The 18,006-nt window shown below is 37.3% G+C and overlaps 1 protein-coding gene across 2 annotated transcripts; it reads left to right on the forward strand.

The window, feature by feature from the left end:
• The first annotated feature begins 1,496 nt into the window (after positions 1-1,496).
• dhx9 (DEAH (Asp-Glu-Ala-His) box helicase 9) lies at positions 1,497-15,248 on the forward strand. Of its 2 annotated transcripts, XM_048163357.1 has the most exons (28): positions 1,497-1,631; positions 2,025-2,145; positions 2,613-2,753; positions 2,835-2,952; positions 3,253-3,404; positions 3,496-3,644; positions 5,868-5,914; positions 6,034-6,170; positions 6,253-6,342; positions 6,422-6,583; positions 6,696-6,773; positions 7,888-8,079; positions 8,174-8,315; positions 8,388-8,470; positions 8,550-8,706; positions 8,915-9,012; positions 9,302-9,515; positions 9,627-9,721; positions 9,800-9,873; positions 10,348-10,500; positions 10,591-10,751; positions 10,826-10,937; positions 11,723-11,884; positions 12,006-12,133; positions 12,233-12,462; positions 14,055-14,170; positions 14,289-14,489; positions 14,574-15,248. In XM_048163357.1, the coding sequence occupies exons 2-28, from the start codon at positions 2,035-2,037 to the stop codon at positions 14,989-14,991; spliced, it is 3,921 nt and encodes a 1,306-aa protein (XP_048019314.1). In that variant the 5' UTR covers positions 1,497-1,631; positions 2,025-2,034; the 3' UTR covers positions 14,992-15,248. The 2 variants fall into 2 exon arrangements, with proteins under 2 accessions (XP_048019314.1, XP_048019315.1); XM_048163358.1 differs by lacking the exons at positions 1,497-1,631; positions 2,025-2,145; positions 2,613-2,753; positions 2,835-2,952; positions 3,253-3,404 and adding an exon at positions 5,636-5,775 and having other exon boundaries at positions 3,508-3,644.
• The last annotated feature ends 2,758 nt before the right edge of the window (positions 15,249-18,006 follow it).

Raw genomic sequence — 18,006 nt, forward strand, 5'->3', positions numbered from 1 at the left:
TTGCCAAAGCGAACTCTCAGGAAAAGTTCCCTCCAGCTGCAAAACACCTTCATACTACCATTGGTCCGTGACAATAACATAATAGGAGATGTGCACTGAGGCTCCGCCTTCTTTCATGTGGAACTCTTCTCTGACTCATTTCATCTGTTGAGTTTGTCAAGGTAAGATCTCCACAGGTGAAAACATGAACACACACTGGATAGCCGCTTTAATGTACAAAATGAAGTTGTGCTTCTGATGAAATGAGGCACTGACACTGCCTCATTTTTGATACTGTAAAGCTACTTGTTTTTAAGCAATCTGTTGAATAAAGTGCTATAAAAAATAAACGTGACTGGAGTGCTAATTTGCAGAGCTCATGCTAACAAACCCATGTTCTTATGATCAGATGCTTTTCTTATGCTTTCTATAATAAAGGCTTGCTTTTTTCTCATTTTTGTTGTGTTAATTTATTACTGAGAAGAAAGTGCATGGCACATATTTACATATTCATCTAACCGTCGATCTCCGCAGTGTGGGCGGCGTCAGATGTTCGTTTACAGTATATCACTGGTCACACATTTCGAACTTCGTTTTACTCCTAAACGAAGAACGAAAAAGAACTTCGTTTGAAGTATATCGGGGCCTTAATGGGCCTTGTTTACTGAAATCACGTGACTTTGGCAGTTTGATACACGCCCCGAACAACTGATTGGAAACAAAAGATTCGTAAAGCTTCGAAGCTTCATGAAGCAGTGTTTTGAAATCACCCATAACTATATATTGTTGAAGAAAGTCATTATTTTGTTTTTTGAAGCACAAAAAGTATTCTCGTCTCTTCATAACATTAAGGTTAAACCACTGTAGTCACATGAACTGTTTTAAATATGTTTTTAGTAGCTTTCTGGGCGTCTGAAAGTGTTGATTATCCTGCTGTCAATGGAGGCCTCACTGAGCCATCGGATTTCATCAAAAATATCTTAACTTATGTTCTGAAGATGAACGAAGGTCTTAAGGGTGTAGTACGACATGAGGGTGAGTAATTAATGACAGAATTTTCATTTTTGGGTGAACTAACCCTTTAAACAGCACAACTATTTTCAACATCGATAATAAGAAATGTTTCTTAAGCATCAAATCATATTAGAATGATTTCTGAAGGATCATGTGACACTGAAGACTGGAGTAATGATGCTGAAAATTCAGCTTTGATCACAGGAATAAATTACATTTTAAGAACTGTCAGTACAAGTTGCTTTCAGTTAAAACAGCTCAAACTTGCATTTTAGTCTAAGACTAGCTTAAGCCTTGTCTGTGAAACTGGGAGTCATTGTATTCGGAAGATTTACATTTGGTATTAAGTGAATATGTCTAAATATAACGAGAAAGATAAAAAAAAATAGAAATAATAATAAAAACAACTCGGATAAATCAAGGAATAATCTACAATTAACCTTCATTGCTCCAAATAAATAGGAACTGACATTCGATTAAAATTTTGATGAATCTGGACTTTACGCTGCGCTCTCATGACTGCGTCACTTCCTGTTCCTGTTCTGTGTTTACCGCAATGCTAGTTGTCCTGTAGCATACGCACTTTTCTGAATATCGTGTACGTCTTGTTTGGATTTGCGCGAGAGGGCCTTTTTCTGGTATGATACAAACGTGAATTAGTTCATCTTAATTTTATGTAATAGTTTCATTTTATAGTAATTCTCTAATATGGCGCAGAGACGCCTGTAGTAGGCTAGCTAATATTAGCCCATTCATTGCTGCAGACTACTTGCGAACATATATCCAAATAAATCTGTTTAAATGTAACGTTATCATTTAAATGTAAGATTTTTTTTCTTGTGCATACAATTTAAACTCTTATCTTATTAAAACCATATTGTGTTAGTAATCTAGATGGATACAGTTGTTCTCGCCGTACGTTACTGTTTATCGTTTTGCATTCGCTCCTGCACTCAGTTCAGTTGTGTTTATCTCTGAGAAATGTTTTTTCCCCTTATCGTTATATTAATATTAATCTAATTCACACGCAGGCCGTCAACAATGGCGGACATTAAGAACTTCCTATATGCTTGGTGTGGGAAAAAGAAGATAACACCGAACTATGACATCCGAGCAGCTGGGAATAAAAACAGACAGAAATTCGTGTGTGAGGTGAGAGTAAGGCTGAGGCCTATATATAAAGTTTATATATATATATCATGCATATACACTACCAGTCAAAAGTTTGGAAACATTACTATTTTTAGTTTTTTGAACGAAGTCTCTTATGCTCATTAAGGCTGCATTTATTTCATAATAAATACAGAAAAAACAATAATATTGTGAAATATCATTACAATTTAAAATTCTGGTTTTCTATTTTAATATACTTTAAAATATAATTTATTTCTGTGATGCAACGCTGAATTGTCAGCATCATTACTCCAGTCTTCAGTGTCACATGATCCTTCAGAAATCCTTCTAATATGCTGATTTGATACTCAGTTATTATCAATGTTGAAAACAATTGTGCTGCTTAAGCACCATATATATACATTCTTACATATAAATGCATGTATATGCATTATATGTATGTGTTGTAGTTGGAGAACCATTTTAAACCGTGTTTCTTCTCTAAGGTGCGTGTGGAGGGTTACAATTACATTGGCATGGGAAATTCCACCAACAAGAAGGATGCTCAGTCCAATGCTGCCCGGGATTTTGTGAATTATCTTGTTCGGATGAAAGAAATAAGTCCTGGTGAAGTTCCTGCTCTAGGGGTCAGTATCACATTTGTGTTGACCACAGCTCATCTGTTGTGTGTTTTGAGGAAGGTCTGAGTTTACGTTTCTCATTTTCAGGCCTGTGTTCCTGATGGAGGGAGTGAAGAAGGTGGTGGTGGTGGTGGTGGTGGTGAGTTTGGAAATCTCCCATCCAACTGTCCACTACCTCCACATCTGGCTGTGAAGAAGGAAATTGGTGAGAAACTTGGAATTAATCCAGTAATCCGTTACTAAAACGCATCATCTGCTATAATGTAATGAAGTATCTGCTTTAGATGTTGCTTTCTAAATATTTAGTCAGAATACACAGCTACTTGTAAATGGCTGTCAATGGAGAGCGATGGTTTTTGCCCACAGATTGGTGTAGTTATGGCATCTAGCAGCATGGGCTGGTTAGCAAACTGACTAGTTGTATTGACACACTGGTTTTATTTAAAGCCTATTAAACATTTACTAAAACAACCATTTTTAACACTGAATTCTTCCTGTGTCTCAGAACCTTCTGAGCTTTCTGCACCCGTTCCTGGAGTCACAGGTGTTGGCTACTCTGGTTTTGGTAATGCTCAAGGTTTTGGTAATGCTCAATGGGAGCGAGGAGCCAACCTGCAGCAGTATTACTCCAAGAGAGAGGAACAGGAAGACAAAGCGGTATCTCTTCATTTTAAGGCAGTTTGCTGTGTTATGACCACCATCATAGAACGTTTATGAGAATTAAGGTCTCTTTTTCTTATTCCCCAAGACCCTTGAATCAGAGGAAGTTGATCTGAACGCTGGCCTGCATGGGAACTGGACTCTGGACAATGCAAAGGCCCGTTTGAACCAGTTCTTTCAGAAGGAGAAAAACCAAACTGATTACAAGTACAGCCAAGTTGGGCCTGACCACAACAGGTCAGAATAGTCCCATTAAATACAGCCATTTACTACAACAGCTTAGTTTTGAACCCGTCCCACCTGCTGTTTGAGAGATGCCTTATTGTGATGTATCAAGGGTTTGTTTTTCTGCTGGACTGAAACAACGACAGAGAACTCCTTGATGTGTATCTAACCTCAAGGAGATCTCAGATAACAAAAAGACGATCTCATCTTGGAGGTTACCTTACAAAATCAACAATGTCATATGGGTAAATCTCACGAAACTTGTCAAGAACATGTCCAGGTCATATTTCACTCCAGAGTCTAAAGAATGAATTACAGCAATGAAAATTTATAGGAATAATATACTTAATTGCCATAATATCACAGTGCAAAAAAGTAATGGTTCTAAAAGCGGTCTGTATTATTATTAATAAATAATAATAATAATAATATTAAGATATTGATGTAGGTTTGGTTTGTTTTTTTAGCGATTCTGATTCAAAAATTTAGATGTCAAACATATTATTCTATGCAAAACATTATCTCAGCTGAATACCATGAATGAAAATCAGCAGCCTAAAGAAAACATAGATGAAGAACTTTTGTTTATGATTTTAATAAAAATGTCACAGCAAAAAAAAACTAGACTAATATAAATTTCAAACATTATTAAAGGCAAGTAAACAGTCAGTCAAGTCAAGTCAAGTCAAATTTATTTATATAGCGCTTTTACAATTGGCAATTGTTTCAAAGCAGCTTTACATATTAGAAGCACAGAAAAAAAGGGAAGTGGTTAAAAATAAGCTGTACAAACAAGCGTGGTAATATGTAACATATACAAGATGGTGCTACATTAAGCCAATGTCGGCTGACTCCTAGGGGTGGAAAAAACCCCCTAGGAGAAAACCCAGCGTGGGAAAAAAGTCCTAGGAGGGAAAAAACCTCTTGGAAGATATATATAATATATGTAAATGGATATGGAGATCAAAATCTGAATTATACATTTTTATTATAGAGATTAAAAATAGATTATATATATATATTTGTAAGCGGATACGGGGATTTAAAAATCTATGCAGCCAGAACTGGATCTGTAGGCCCATTGTCTCCTGGGCTGCGTTGTCAGTAATAAAATAAGAACAAATAAATAGAAATGAAATTGAAATCAGATGTAAAATAACACACAGCATAATTATCCTTTATATAAATCCTTAATAAATATTATATATATTACATTACAATATAATTTTATATATTATATTAATCCTTATTAAAAGTATAAAAGTTGTTCAGTCAAGAGCAGTGAGTGATTTTCATTTATTGTTTAACATTAATGACAGACTGCAGCAGGTTTATTAGGCTGCTGTCACTTTAAGACCGAATGCACGGATCCAATATACCATTCATGCGTTTTCTTCTTAACTGTTTACATTCACATAAGACAAAACCAACTTGGTTTACAAGGATATTTTTAACATACTTTTGTGCTTGTGTTCAAGCACAAGGAGACACGAAATAAAACTCATCAATATTCACGCACTATATGAGAGCACAGAAAACGGTGCGCGAGTGCCAAACTTACTTCTCTTTGGCATCTTCTTGCGCTTGAATTGTTTAAAATCACATTAAAATGCTCGCACAGGAATCGATAAGCAGAATCAAAATGTGAGTCTTTTTGATTCTTGGAAATTTGGAACCGGTTCTAAAATGGAACCGGTTCTAAAAAGTTACATCCATTCAAATATATAATATTATTATTGTTGTTGTTGTTGTTGTTATATTTACTTGATTTTGGGGTGAAATATGACCTGGACATGTTTTTGTGAGATTCACCCATGTAGTATGTAATCTTGATGGAGGACAACGGAGATGCCAGAAATCACAACCTTACATGGGGGAAAACATGTGACATGACTTAGGCTACACTAAGAGGTCACATGGTGAAGTACATGATTGGTTGGGTTTAGAGGTGGGAGAGGCAAAGTAATGTCTGGTTGTGATTTCTGATGTCACTCATCCATCAGGGGTCGACTTCTCCAGTACCTAGAGAGGAATAACTCCCTGTTTAGAAGTCTGGCAGAAAAACAAACCTGCTCAGGATGGGTTGTACAGACCCAGCGCTGAAATGTCACTCTGTTGATCTCATGTGCTGTCCAGTTAAGAGGTCAGTTTATGAGGTTTGTTTTGTGCTACGTTGTTATCATCTGTGAGCTAAATGTCATGTTTGGATGTCTTTTAAATCTTGCTCTATTATAGGAGTTTTATTGCTGAGATGACTATCTTTGTAAGACAACTGGGTAGGAGTAAGTATCCGAATACTTCGCAACCTTCTACATACTAAACTATACTAAGGTCAAGGGAAAACAGTTTCACATCAACAATCAGAAGTTGTGTCCTTGCTAATGCTGTCCTACTTTTCCAGAGGTTTGTGCACGTGAGCACGGCTCTACAAAGAAGCTGGCCGCCCAGTCCTGTGCACTTTCTCTTGTCCGTCAGCTTTACCATTTGGGGGTTATAGAAGCCTTCACAGGACTGACCAAGAAGAAAGAGGGAGAAAGTGTGAGTTTAACACCCCAGTTCAACTATCTTTGAGGTCTGTGTGTTTATTGACTCTAACGTCCTGTTTGGGATGCTATGACAGGTGGATGTATATGAAGTGAATGTCAGTGATGATCTACAGCAGCAATTGCACAGTATTGTGCAAGAACTTGGCATCCAAATCCCTCCTCCTGTAAGTGTTGGACAGAAAACCTACATGACGTATCATTAGTGACATATAAGCATGTGCCAGAAACTTTGTCCTGTTTTAGCCTCAGGACCCCAGCAATCCAGTATCTCTGGTACAAGGGAAGTTGGCTCACTTTGAGCCCTCACAAAGGCAGAGCATGGCGGGAGTGGTGCCGTGGTCGCCACCACAGGTCAACTGGAACCCCTGGACCAGCTCCAACATTGACGAAGGACCGCTGGCATTTGTGAGTCTGCTGTTCTGCAGTGAAATTTTCTTATTAAATGATATTAATTCAATTTAGTGTTCTGTATACTTCATACAACTGAAAACGTATTGTACTTATTTTTGGTTTGCAGTGTACCCCAGAACAGATCAGCACAGACCTGCTGCAAGAGCTCAACTATCAGCTTGAACACGACACAAATCTGCAGACGGTGAGAGAAAAACAGCATTTAAAGACTCCATGAAATCAAAAATGTCTGCGTATTAGCTTTGAGGGCATTTACATCTTTTGAATATTTTATTTGAAAGCATTTCACATTTTATAAAGCAAACATTGAAACAATAATACTAACCCCCACCCCCAATCCCATTATGTCATACAAAAGGAGTAAACTGTATATATTAGGGGTGTAATGGTACACAAACATGACGATTCGGTACATGCCTCGGTATTGAGGTCACGGTTTGGTACGGGTTCGGTACAGCAGGGGAGAGAAAACTAAACATAAAATTGCTGCATTTTTTTTTTGAAGATATAATAATCAACACTCAAAAAAAAAAACATGTTAACATAAGACAGGTTTTCCATTAACTTCCGTTAATCTAATTATAAAAATATTTTTCAATTATTTTTCTACTCCAGTTCATTTTTTAAATATTATTTACACTGTTACTTGTTTTCATGTCAAATTTATTTAAACATATATTAAGTAAGACATTACTAAAAGGTAAAGCAAATATAATGAATATATAAGCTAATATAGTGCACATATTTAGTGAAAATCTCCCCTCTAGAGTTCATTTCTCTAGTGAACCAATATGCTGTGGACACTAAATGACTTGCCTGAGGTAAATGTAACGCTACGTGAGATATTATTCTCAAGATGTTTAATTGATTTCTTTCCGCGATTGAAACACTGGTTGAGAGATTATATGTAAACATATCAATGCATAGATTGTTTGTTGTTCTTCTGCGCTTTTTCCTGTTTTGGTGGTTTGCAAACAGCATTGCATTACCTTGTGCGCCCCCTTCTGGATTGTAGTGTGTATTGCCTGTGACTGACTGTATTCGCCATCTGAATTCATGAACTGTACCGTGATAGTTTGGGATGAATACACGTACCGTTCCACCCCTAATGTATACATGTAACACAAATGATGACTGCACTGTTTGATGTTTGGTTGACCAATCATTGAAAGGGGCGTTTAATTCCTGCCCACAAGTAGAGATTGAATATATAAGCTGTTTATTTTTTTTAAAGGTGCCATTTTCAAATTTTTCTACTTGGTATTGTGAAATCAACTAGCTTCATGTTCTTTTTACAGATTTTAGAGGAACGAAGTCAGCTGCCAGTCAAGAACTTTAAGGAGCAAATCATGTCCGCCATTCACAATAGCCCAGTGGTCATCATTCGTGGAGCCACCGGCTGTGGAAAGACCACTCAGGTTCCTCAGTACATCTTGGATGAATTCATACAGGGAGGCAGAGCATCTGAATGCAATATCGTTGTTACACAGGTGAGTCTGTTGAAATGCTTAATTATTTTGTGTGCTCGGCCACCACAAGGAGACCCGTTTTGTGACTTGCCTCTGCTGCCGTTCATCCTCCTAGCCGAGACGAATCAGTGCTGTGTCAGTGTCAGAACGTGTATCTTTTGAGAGAGGAGAGGAGGTGGGGAAAAGCTGTGGCTACAGTGTGCGTTTTGAGTCTGTCCTGCCCAGACCTCATGCCAGCATCCTCTTCTGCACAGTTGGTAAGTTCCACTTCTTAATCTATGACTGCAGCACAGGGCTGGGCGATATAGCTAAAAATGTCTTATTCACAGGGGTTTTGCTGAGGAAGCTGGAATCTGGTATCCGTGGCATCAGTCATGTGATTGTGGATGAAATCCATGAGAGGGACTTAAATGTAAGTACATTACCATACCATATCAGCAGTTTAGAGAGGTGTCCTGTGTAACTATATTCACATGTGTTTTTCTGTCCAGTCTGATTTCCTGTTGGTGGTGTTGAGAGATGTGGTCCAGGCTTACCCTGATGTGCGCATCATCCTCATGTCTGCCACCATTGACACCACCATGTTTATGGAATACTTTTTCAACTGTCCTGTCATCGAGGTGCATGGACGTGCACATCCTGTACAAGGTCAGAAGCATGTTTTCACAATGCACTGTATTATAATGTAGTTTTAATTCTTTAATATTAACATCTTCTCACATATTGGATTAAATATTCCTTAAAAATAAGTTTGGAAACCCATTGCTCAATAAAAGAGCATTAATTTGGAATGTGTTGACTGTGAAACACTATATTAAGTCATTTCAAATTATAATTTGTATTTTTCGATGTCCAGAGTATTTCCTAGAAGACTGCATTCAGATGACTCAGTTCGTACCACCACCAATGGACCGGAAGAAAAAAGATAAAGATGAAGAGGGTGGAGAAGAAGACGTATGTTTTTTTTTTTTTTTTAAATTGGGTGCATAAAAACCCACTTATTAAAATGTATGTAAAATACAAGTATTTAAGACAAAAATTAAAATTAAATATGGCTTTTATGCAGTCATTGATTGGATTAAAGTACAACTAAAACTGAAAACAAAAACATAGTTGATGAACAGCTTCTAAACGTTAGTTACTCCACAACAGTGTTCAGGTGTACACATGACAGTTTACTTGATCATTTCAATAAATTAACTGAGCCTGGAAAGCATGACTTTTCTCTTTCTGTTTTCTACAGGTGAATTGTAATGTCATCTGTGGACCTGAGTATAGTCCTGAGACCAAGCGTGCCATGTCTCAGCTGAATGAAAAGGAAACTCCATTCGAGCTGATTGAGGCTTTGCTGAAGTACATTGAAACGCTGGAAGTACCGGGGGCCGTGCTCGTCTTCCTGCCAGGCTGGAACCTCATCTATTCCATGCAGAAACACCTGGAGATGAACCCACACTTCGGTTTGTAATTAAATTATATTCTGCTCACACTCAAGTAAAATCTTTCCTCTTTTATCTCCTAATTTCTTAATATGACTAATAGTGATTTCTCCAATTTTACGTCTCTCTAAGGCGGTCATAAATACCGAATCCTGCCCCTTCACTCTCAAATCCCCAGGGAAGAACAGAGGCGAGTGTTCGAGCCCGTCCCTGACGGTGTGACTAAGGTCTGTAGAAGTTTAATTGTTCACTTTAGGAATTGATGTATTAATTTGCTGTAAAACACATTTTTTCTTTCACCACAGGTCATTCTGTCCACAAATATTGCTGAGACCAGCATCACCATCAACGATGTGGTCTTTGTTCTTGACTCCTGCAAGTAAGCAGCTCCTTTAATTGAAGAAGTAGTTCACTCAAAAAATTAAAACTCTCATTTCTTTCATTTACATGTCATTCCAAACCTGTCTGAGTTAAAGGGTTAGTTGACCCAAAAATGAAAATTCTGTCATTAATTACTCACTCTCCTGTCGTTCCAAACCTGTAAGACTTTCGTTCATCTTCAGAACACAAATGAAGATCTTTTTGATAAAATCTGAGAGATTTCTGTCCCTCCATAGACGGCTATGCCGCTTCAAAAAGTTCATAAAGAGATCATTTGGTTAGTATTGACTTCCATTGTCTTCATTTGTGTAATGCAGAACATATAAAGTCATGCAGGTTTGGAATGACATGAGGGTGAATAAATGATGATGATTTTTATTTTTGGGTGAACTTTTTCATTGTACATTTATATTCTCTATATGCTCCCTTGTATCCACAAATGGCTTTAAAATATCAAATATGTTTCATGTAGGCAGAAAGTGAAGTTGTTCACTTCTCACAACAATATGACAAACTACGCCACAGTGTGGGCCTCCAAGACCAACCTTGAGCAGAGGAAGGGGCGAGCTGGCCGAGTCAGACCAGGCTTCTGCTTTCACCTGTGCAGCAGAGCTCGTTTTGAAAAGTATGAAATGTTGTACTTCAGTTGTAATGGTACATCAGACAAAATCAAACTGTATCTGAAATGTTGATGATTGCAATGATTGTTATACAGACTGGAGACCCATATGACTCCAGAAATCTTCCGCACGCCGCTGCATGAGGTGGCCCTCAGCATTAAGCTACTGAGACTGGGTCCCATCGGGAATTTCCTGTCCAAAGCCATTGAGCCGCCTCCATTGGATGCCGTTATTGAAGCTGAACATACGCTGAGAGGTACAGCTTCGGTGTTTTAATGGTATTAATGTTGAAGTGAACCAAATCTAACAAGCCGCTCTGTTGTTCCCCAGAGCTGGATGCTCTAGACTGTAATGATGAGCTGACTCCACTGGGACGCATTCTGGCCAAACTGCCCATTGAACCACGTCTGGGGAAGATGATGATCATGGGATGCATCTTTAAGTAAGTTTATTCATTCAACCTTGGCTGTTTATGAAATCGGTGAATCTCACAACTGTCAGGGCACATATAACCCAAAAATGAAAAGTAAAATTTAACAAAAAGATAAAAAATATAAATAGACATGCATATACACTACTGTTTAAAAGTTTGGGGTCAGTAAGGTTTTTGAAAAGTCTCTTTGTTCACCAAGGCTTAATTTATTTTATCAAAAATACAGTGAAAATAGTAATATTGTGAAATATTAGCTACAATTTTTTAAGTTTTCTACTTTAATACATGTTAAAATGTAATTTATTCCTGTGACGTCAAAGCTGAATTTTCAGCATCATTACTCCAGTCTTCAGTGTCACATGATCCTTCAGAAATCATTCTAATATGATGATTTACTGCTCAAGAAACATTATTTTTTTCTTATTATTATTATCAATGTTGAAAACCATTGTGCTGCTGAATGTAAACGTGACTTTTTCTAGGATTCTTTGAGGAATAGAAAGTTTAAATAAAAAAGCATTAATATAAAATAGACAGCTTTTGTTACATTATAAATGTCTTTACTGTCACTTTTGATCAGTTTAATGTTTAATTTTAATTTCTTTCAGTTTAATTAATTTCCTTCAGTTTGAAATCTTACTAACCCCAAACATCTGAATGTTAGTGTATTTATAAACATGCATAATATATAATAAATATTGAAATATAATGTGTATTATATAATTTGTTTTGTACATACTTTTTAATTAGCTGGTTTTCCCCAATTACCTGTTGTATGTGATTGTGCTGTTTAGTGTTGGAGATGCAGTGTGCACCATCTCGGCAGCGTCCTGTTTCCCCGAGCCCTTCATCAACGAGGGAAAACGTCTCGGCTTTGTTCATAGGAACTTTGCGGGCACGCGTTTCTCAGATCACGTGGCTTTACTCTCTGTCTTCCAGGCCTGGGATGAAGTCCGGTGGGTCCAGAGGGCATTGTACTAAATTAGTATTCTGACTGTATTGTGTGTGTGTTTTGTTTTGTATTTACATTTTAATTTCTTGAGGGATTCGCTATTTAAATGGATCTTCATTTTTCAGGATGGGAGGTGAGGATGCAGAGATAAGGTTTTGTGAGCACAAGAGGCTGAACATGCCTACTTTGAGGATGACCTGGGAGGCCAAGGTCCAGCTGAAGGACATCCTTGTTAATGTTGGCTTTCCTGAAGGTAAACTCTTGCTTTTAAATGCACTTCTGTGTAGTGCTACTGTTCACAGATGTTGTTTGAGTTTCTGAATTGGATTATTATTTTCATCCTTTCTTGTAGAGTGCCTCCTGAATCAGGTGTTTAACAACGTGGGACCGGACAATAACTTGGATTTGGTGATCTCTCTGCTGACGTTTGGCTCTTACCCTAACGTGTGCTATCACAAAGAGAAAAGGAAGATCCTGACCACAGAGGGACGAAATGCTCTCATTCACAAATCCTCAGTCAACTGTCCTTTCAGCAACCACGATATGACGTATCCATCTCCCTTTTTTGTCTTTGGGGAAAAGGTTTGTTTTAAAGTCTTGCTTGAAACTACTGTTGTTTGTTTCTACTTCATTTAGACTCAAGACTTCAGTTACATCACAGAGTTGAACCATAATTTTCTACTTGCTAGTCAGTTGCAGGTGATATTGAGTGGGACATTCTCATTCTCTCTCATAGTTTTCTCAAAAATATAACTGTTTTCAACATTGATCATGTGAAATGATTCTTGAGCACCAAACCAGCATACCTCAAGCTTGTGAATGGTAACCCTCTGGTACTCTTCGGTCAAAAATGACAAATTTTTACGTTTTGAAATTTTACCTTTTTTTTTTTTCTTTTTTTTTTTGGCTTAATCTGAAAGGGATGACACTTAGTGACTTTTGTCGCATTAGCTATATGAATACAAAAAAATAATGGACATGATTCGTATATGTTAAAGGGTCAAAAAAGTCACACTTGGCACCATTGTGGTCAAAAAAGACCGACATAGGAAATTAATGGGAAATATGAAAAGTACACAGCAATGAAGGGGGGACACTCTAAAATGTCAAGAGTGCAAAATAGACACATCCACCCCCCAACCCCCATACACACATACATATGAAGTAGTGTGACTATAACACAGCAAGTTTTTGCAAATGTGTGAAATAAAATCAATAATTCAGCCACAAAGCAGTAAAAAATCAAACCGCAAGGAAGAGGTTACACAAAAGTACAAAACAGGCACACCCACTAATACACACACTTACAAACATGCAGAGACACACACACAACCAACACACTATTATACACACAAATGAACTGGTGTGGCAGTAACAATATGGTAAAAGTGAGCCAAAAGACTCGTAAGAGGTTGAAATTAGATCAGACCCAGATTTATTAAGCTGTAATAAAGCATACCTGTTCATTTCTGTTACATTTTTATTGAATTTTGATGTTATGTGTAACAAAATGTTCTGTTGTTGTTTGACTAGTAAAATTAATGCAAAAACTGACACTTCAAATCAACATTTCAAAAAAAAAATCTAAACCTTAACAAAAAGTAGTCTTTCAGAATGTTTAAGTATAAATCCAAGTCTACAAGTTAATAAAAATAAGTATTTATGTTTGAAAAGCACTAGAGAATTTATAAGCCACTTCATATAGAACTATATAGGAATCTAGTGGTTACACCATGGCATATGGTGTACTTTTCCTATGTCAGCCAACTTATTACATAAGTTTCTTTTTTTACTCCCACCAGATAGCACTAATCGACCTTCAAAAAAATGGGATTTTAAATGATTTGTCTCTTTTAACAAGAAATACTGCTTTAATTGAAAAATAACTGAAAAAATATATTTTAAAAAAAATGTATTTTCAGTGGGGGGAAAAATAGCTCATACAAATTGTATAAATATTGCATAGTATCATAAAATACCCTCTCAACTTTAAATAATAATCAAAAAATGTTATTGAACATTCATTTTCCTGAAAAACAAAAGTTACATTTCAAAGCTTCGGTCACTTTTGACCACGAAAGAGCCAAGTGTGACCCCTTAATGATCTGCTAAAGGTAATTTTTTTTTCTTGACATTTAGGAGTACACAAGCTTAATTTGTCTTTGTAATTACAGATCCGAACTCGAGCCATCTCTGCCAAAGGAATGACTCTTGTCAGTCCTCTTCAGCTCATTCTGTTCGGCTCGAAGAAGATCACGTCCGATGGAGAAGTTGTTGTGCTTGATGACTGGTATGTTTCTCATGAAGCGCTCCTTAATTCATGAGACGGGACTCCAAACCAAATATTTGCAAGGAAATCAACAAGAGAAATGTTCCTTGATTATCAAGAATATTCCTTCCTTCTGTAGGCTCAAATTGCAGATTCCCCATGATTTAGCAGCTGGTGTGGCAGCTCTGAGGGCAGCAATGGAAGGCCTGGTGGTGGAGGTGACCAAAGACCCAGAATATATCAGAAGTTTGGATCCCACCAATGAGCGCTTGCTGAACGTCATTCGACTTGTGTCTAGACCCTCATCAGCAGGCATCAACCTCATGGCCACTAACCCACGGTGAGATAATTGAACCTATTTAGGTCCCTTTTGATCTGATGTGTTAAAATTAATTTTAATGCATCTTATCTTTGGTTTTTACAGCTTTGGAGATGGTCCACGTCCACCCAAGATGGCCCGTACTGATTTTGGAGGTGGTGGAGAGTTCAGGGGCCGTGGAGGAGGATACAGAGGCGGTGGCGGTGGATCCTGGTCTGGTGGAGGATACAGAGGAGGTGGAGGATACCAGGGTGGTGGAGGCGGCTTCAGAGGATCAGGAGGGTATCGCGGCGGTGGTGGCGGAGGCGGCGGCGGCGGTGGGGGTGGATACAGGGGGTATGGTGGTGGTGGTGGTGGCTTCAGGGGATCTGGTGGGGGTGGTTTCAGGGGATCTGGTGGATACAGAGGATCTAATGGGGGTGGAGGATACAGAGGAGGTGGAGGAGGAGGAGGAGGAGGAGGTGGAGGATATGGAGGGAGGGGATTCAGAGGTGGGTGGGGCGGAAACAGGGGTGGTTATTAAAGCTGAATGTCTGAATATCTTTGAGATGGTAGAAAATTATGTTTGTTTTGTTGCGTTGTGTTGGTTCTCAACCCTTTCTCATTTTATTGTATGAAAATGGAAAAAAAGCATGGAAAAAAATTAAACTGACTGCCATACTGCCAGATAATAGTTATTAAAAATAGCTCATTTGTGACCAACAATGCATTTATCATTTTTAATAGATGGCAAATACATGTTAAGTGTTGTATTCTAATAAAATGATTTCTTTTGTATCATCTTTTGTATGATTTCATTATTATACTTAACATTGGGTACTCTTGATCTCCCTCATGCCCTCTATAAAATTAGTTTATTTACAATTCAACCATAAAGTTACTGGTGGGAATCGGAAAGTTTCCAGATGTGTGGTTGTGTAGCAATGTGTATCTCCAGCCAAGTTTTTTTCTATCTAGATTGAGCAACATTTTTGTGCCCTAAAACAAACAGCCCCTAGTTTATAAGTGTGCATTTTCAGACATTAATGTGAAATTTCACAATAAAATAGCACATTTACATTTCATAATAATGGATTGCTGATTGATAAATGATTGTGCATTCAGAGCATGTGTGATACACTGATATAGTGATATGAGTTACCGTAAATTGTTATTTTGTCTACCAAATGTCTTTGATTGAGCAAAAAATCCATGGCTCAAATACAGCTAAACATTTTTCCCCCAGTTTTTCAGACGAGGCTTAAGCTAGTCCCAGACTAAAATACATGTTTAAACTGATTTAACTTAAAGCAACCTGTACTGATATATATTAAAATATGTTACTGCCAGTGTTTTGTCTCAAGATGCACAGCAGTAATGTTTTTTTCTAAGCCATGTTTGTAAAAGCTACTTAAATGCCCTAATTGAACTTAATCCAAGCCCTGTCTGTGAAACTGGGTCTTAAAGTGTTGGACCACAGTGCAGATTATATATTAGCAAACAAGGTTTTAATCCTTTTGATTTACCTTTAGTTTTGTCTAATTGAAGTGTTTGGTGCGTAAAATTAAAATGTTTTATTTATTTAAGTAGGCATCTGAGGGCAGAGGAGTTTGCTAATGATTACCGATAGAGGGCGCTTTAAACCCGCAGCAAATGGTGTTTATTGTGAATGTTAACTTGCTTCAATTATTTAAAATGTATTTAATTGCTATTATTTAGTTAAACACTGAGCGACTAACCTAAACTGTAAATATGATTGTGTTTCAAAGTGTAAGTAAATATAACTTCATGTACAGTGTGTGCTGTTTTTACATTTGTTCTCAAATATGATTTGCTCAGTAAAGCAAATCTGGCACCACAGAGAGAAAAAAAATGAGAGGATGCTTGGAATATCTCTGGGGAGAATATAATCGTAGCCTCTGGGTAAGATGAGGGTACATACCTTGTGTATCCTGGATAGACGAAGTCCCCTTCGAAACAATTGCTGATGAATGAGTTCAAAGTTTTAAGGCAGTGGTGAGACAATGCACTTCCTGGGCATGCCTGAGCCTGATGCAGCAGGGGACCCTCTCAGTATGGGGGGCTGGAGTGAATGTTTGACAAAGTGTTGACACGCATTTCTCATTTTGACATAGGGATAAATCTAGCTCTCATTTCCCCTGTCCTGGATGAGGTAAGACTTAGGTGATTGATGGATGGATGGACAGAAGTCTAGTAGAGAGCTCATTGCCGCAGGTCAGAGGTGTTATATATTATTGCTATAGCCTAGACATCATATTAATATTCTTAACTCAAAACCATATAAGCATCTCTTTGCATTATAGCTTTTTAAGTAGGCCTATTATGTGATTTTTACGAGGAAAATGTACATTTCTTTCCAACAGAGCTTTTTAAAATCCTATTTAGAGAGATGCTAATTTGACCAATTAATCTCCACAGCTGGGAACTGATTGATTGCCTTGATAAACACCAGAGTTGTTTTGTTTGATCACTATTTGATTCAATCGTAATAGCATTATCTAAAGAATGTCTCTGTAGATGATGACTATTCTGATGGCTGGCAGTCTGAGAGATCATTGAGCTCATGCAGAGCATCAGGTACAGTGTCTGCCATAGCAGCCCAAGTCTTATCAATGCCACACATACCTTCACTGATAAATCAGAACTCCAGCTCTCGCTTTCCAATCAATTCATTTAGCAAAAATTATTTGTGAAAATCCAATGCAAAAGGAGAGTTCATAACAAAATATTTAAAAATAAATAAATAAAAAATGCCAGAACAGCCAGTCCTATATGTTGTTATTAATTTATTTATTTAAGCCTATTTATTATTTTTATTATGAATTTATAACTTATTATGCATACAGTGCTTAGGATATATGCTTATCTGTATAAAAAATCTCAAAGTTGATTTTGAGGTAGGCTATAACACACATGAAATTGAAAATAACTTTCTTTCTTTTTCTCTTTCTATGTTTCTTTATGAAGCCTATGCATAAAAATAAAGTTGTTTTGATTAATATAGCCTATAACGGAAATTTGAAAGTCTTTATTTACAATCAAAATGCACATACCTGCACTCTAATAAAAATGCTGGGTTAAAAACAGCACAGCAAAATCCCCAGAGTTAGATCAACTCTGCTCAGAGTACATATGGTCCGTCTCTAAATAGTGTTAAAATAACACTGAAGCAGAGTTAAAGTTAATGAGATAATTAAGCATTTAATTAAGTAATGATTGTGCATTAGTGATGAACACCTGCTGTCAACAAGCAGAATCACTGAAGAAATAAGAAAAAACTCAAGAACTACAAGTGACTTAAGTCACAGCCTTATTAACTGCTAAATTATCTCATTAACTTTAACTTTGCTTCAGTGTTACTTTAACACTACTTAGAGAGGGACCATATGTACTCTGAGAAGAGTTGATTTAACTCTGGGGATTTTGCTGTGAACCCAAGTTGGGTTGAAAATGGATAAACCCAGCGATTGGGTTGATTTAACCCCGTGGTTGGGTTAAATGATTGCCCAACATGCTGGGTAGTTTTATTTAACTCAAC

The sequence above is a fragment of the Megalobrama amblycephala genome, linkage group LG17 (genome assembly GCF_018812025.1).
Source record: "Megalobrama amblycephala isolate DHTTF-2021 linkage group LG17, ASM1881202v1, whole genome shotgun sequence".
NCBI classification, from domain to species: domain Eukaryota; kingdom Metazoa; phylum Chordata; class Actinopteri; order Cypriniformes; family Xenocyprididae; genus Megalobrama; species Megalobrama amblycephala.

What these genes read in the sequence shown, in the direction of transcription:
- dhx9 (XM_048163357.1), top strand. Translation starts at nt 2,035, where the DNA reads ATGGCGGACATTAAGAACTTCCTATATGCTTGGTGTGGGAAAAAGAAG. An exon ending in ACGTGCACATCCTGTACAAG is followed by an intron (nt 8,707 to 8,914) that starts GTCAGAAGCATG and finishes TTCGATGTCCAG; the next exon opens with AGTATTTCCTAGAAGACTGC. An exon ending in AGCTGAACATACGCTGAGAG is followed by an intron (nt 10,752 to 10,825) that starts GTACAGCTTCGG and finishes GTTGTTCCCCAG; the next exon opens with AGCTGGATGCTCTAGACTGT.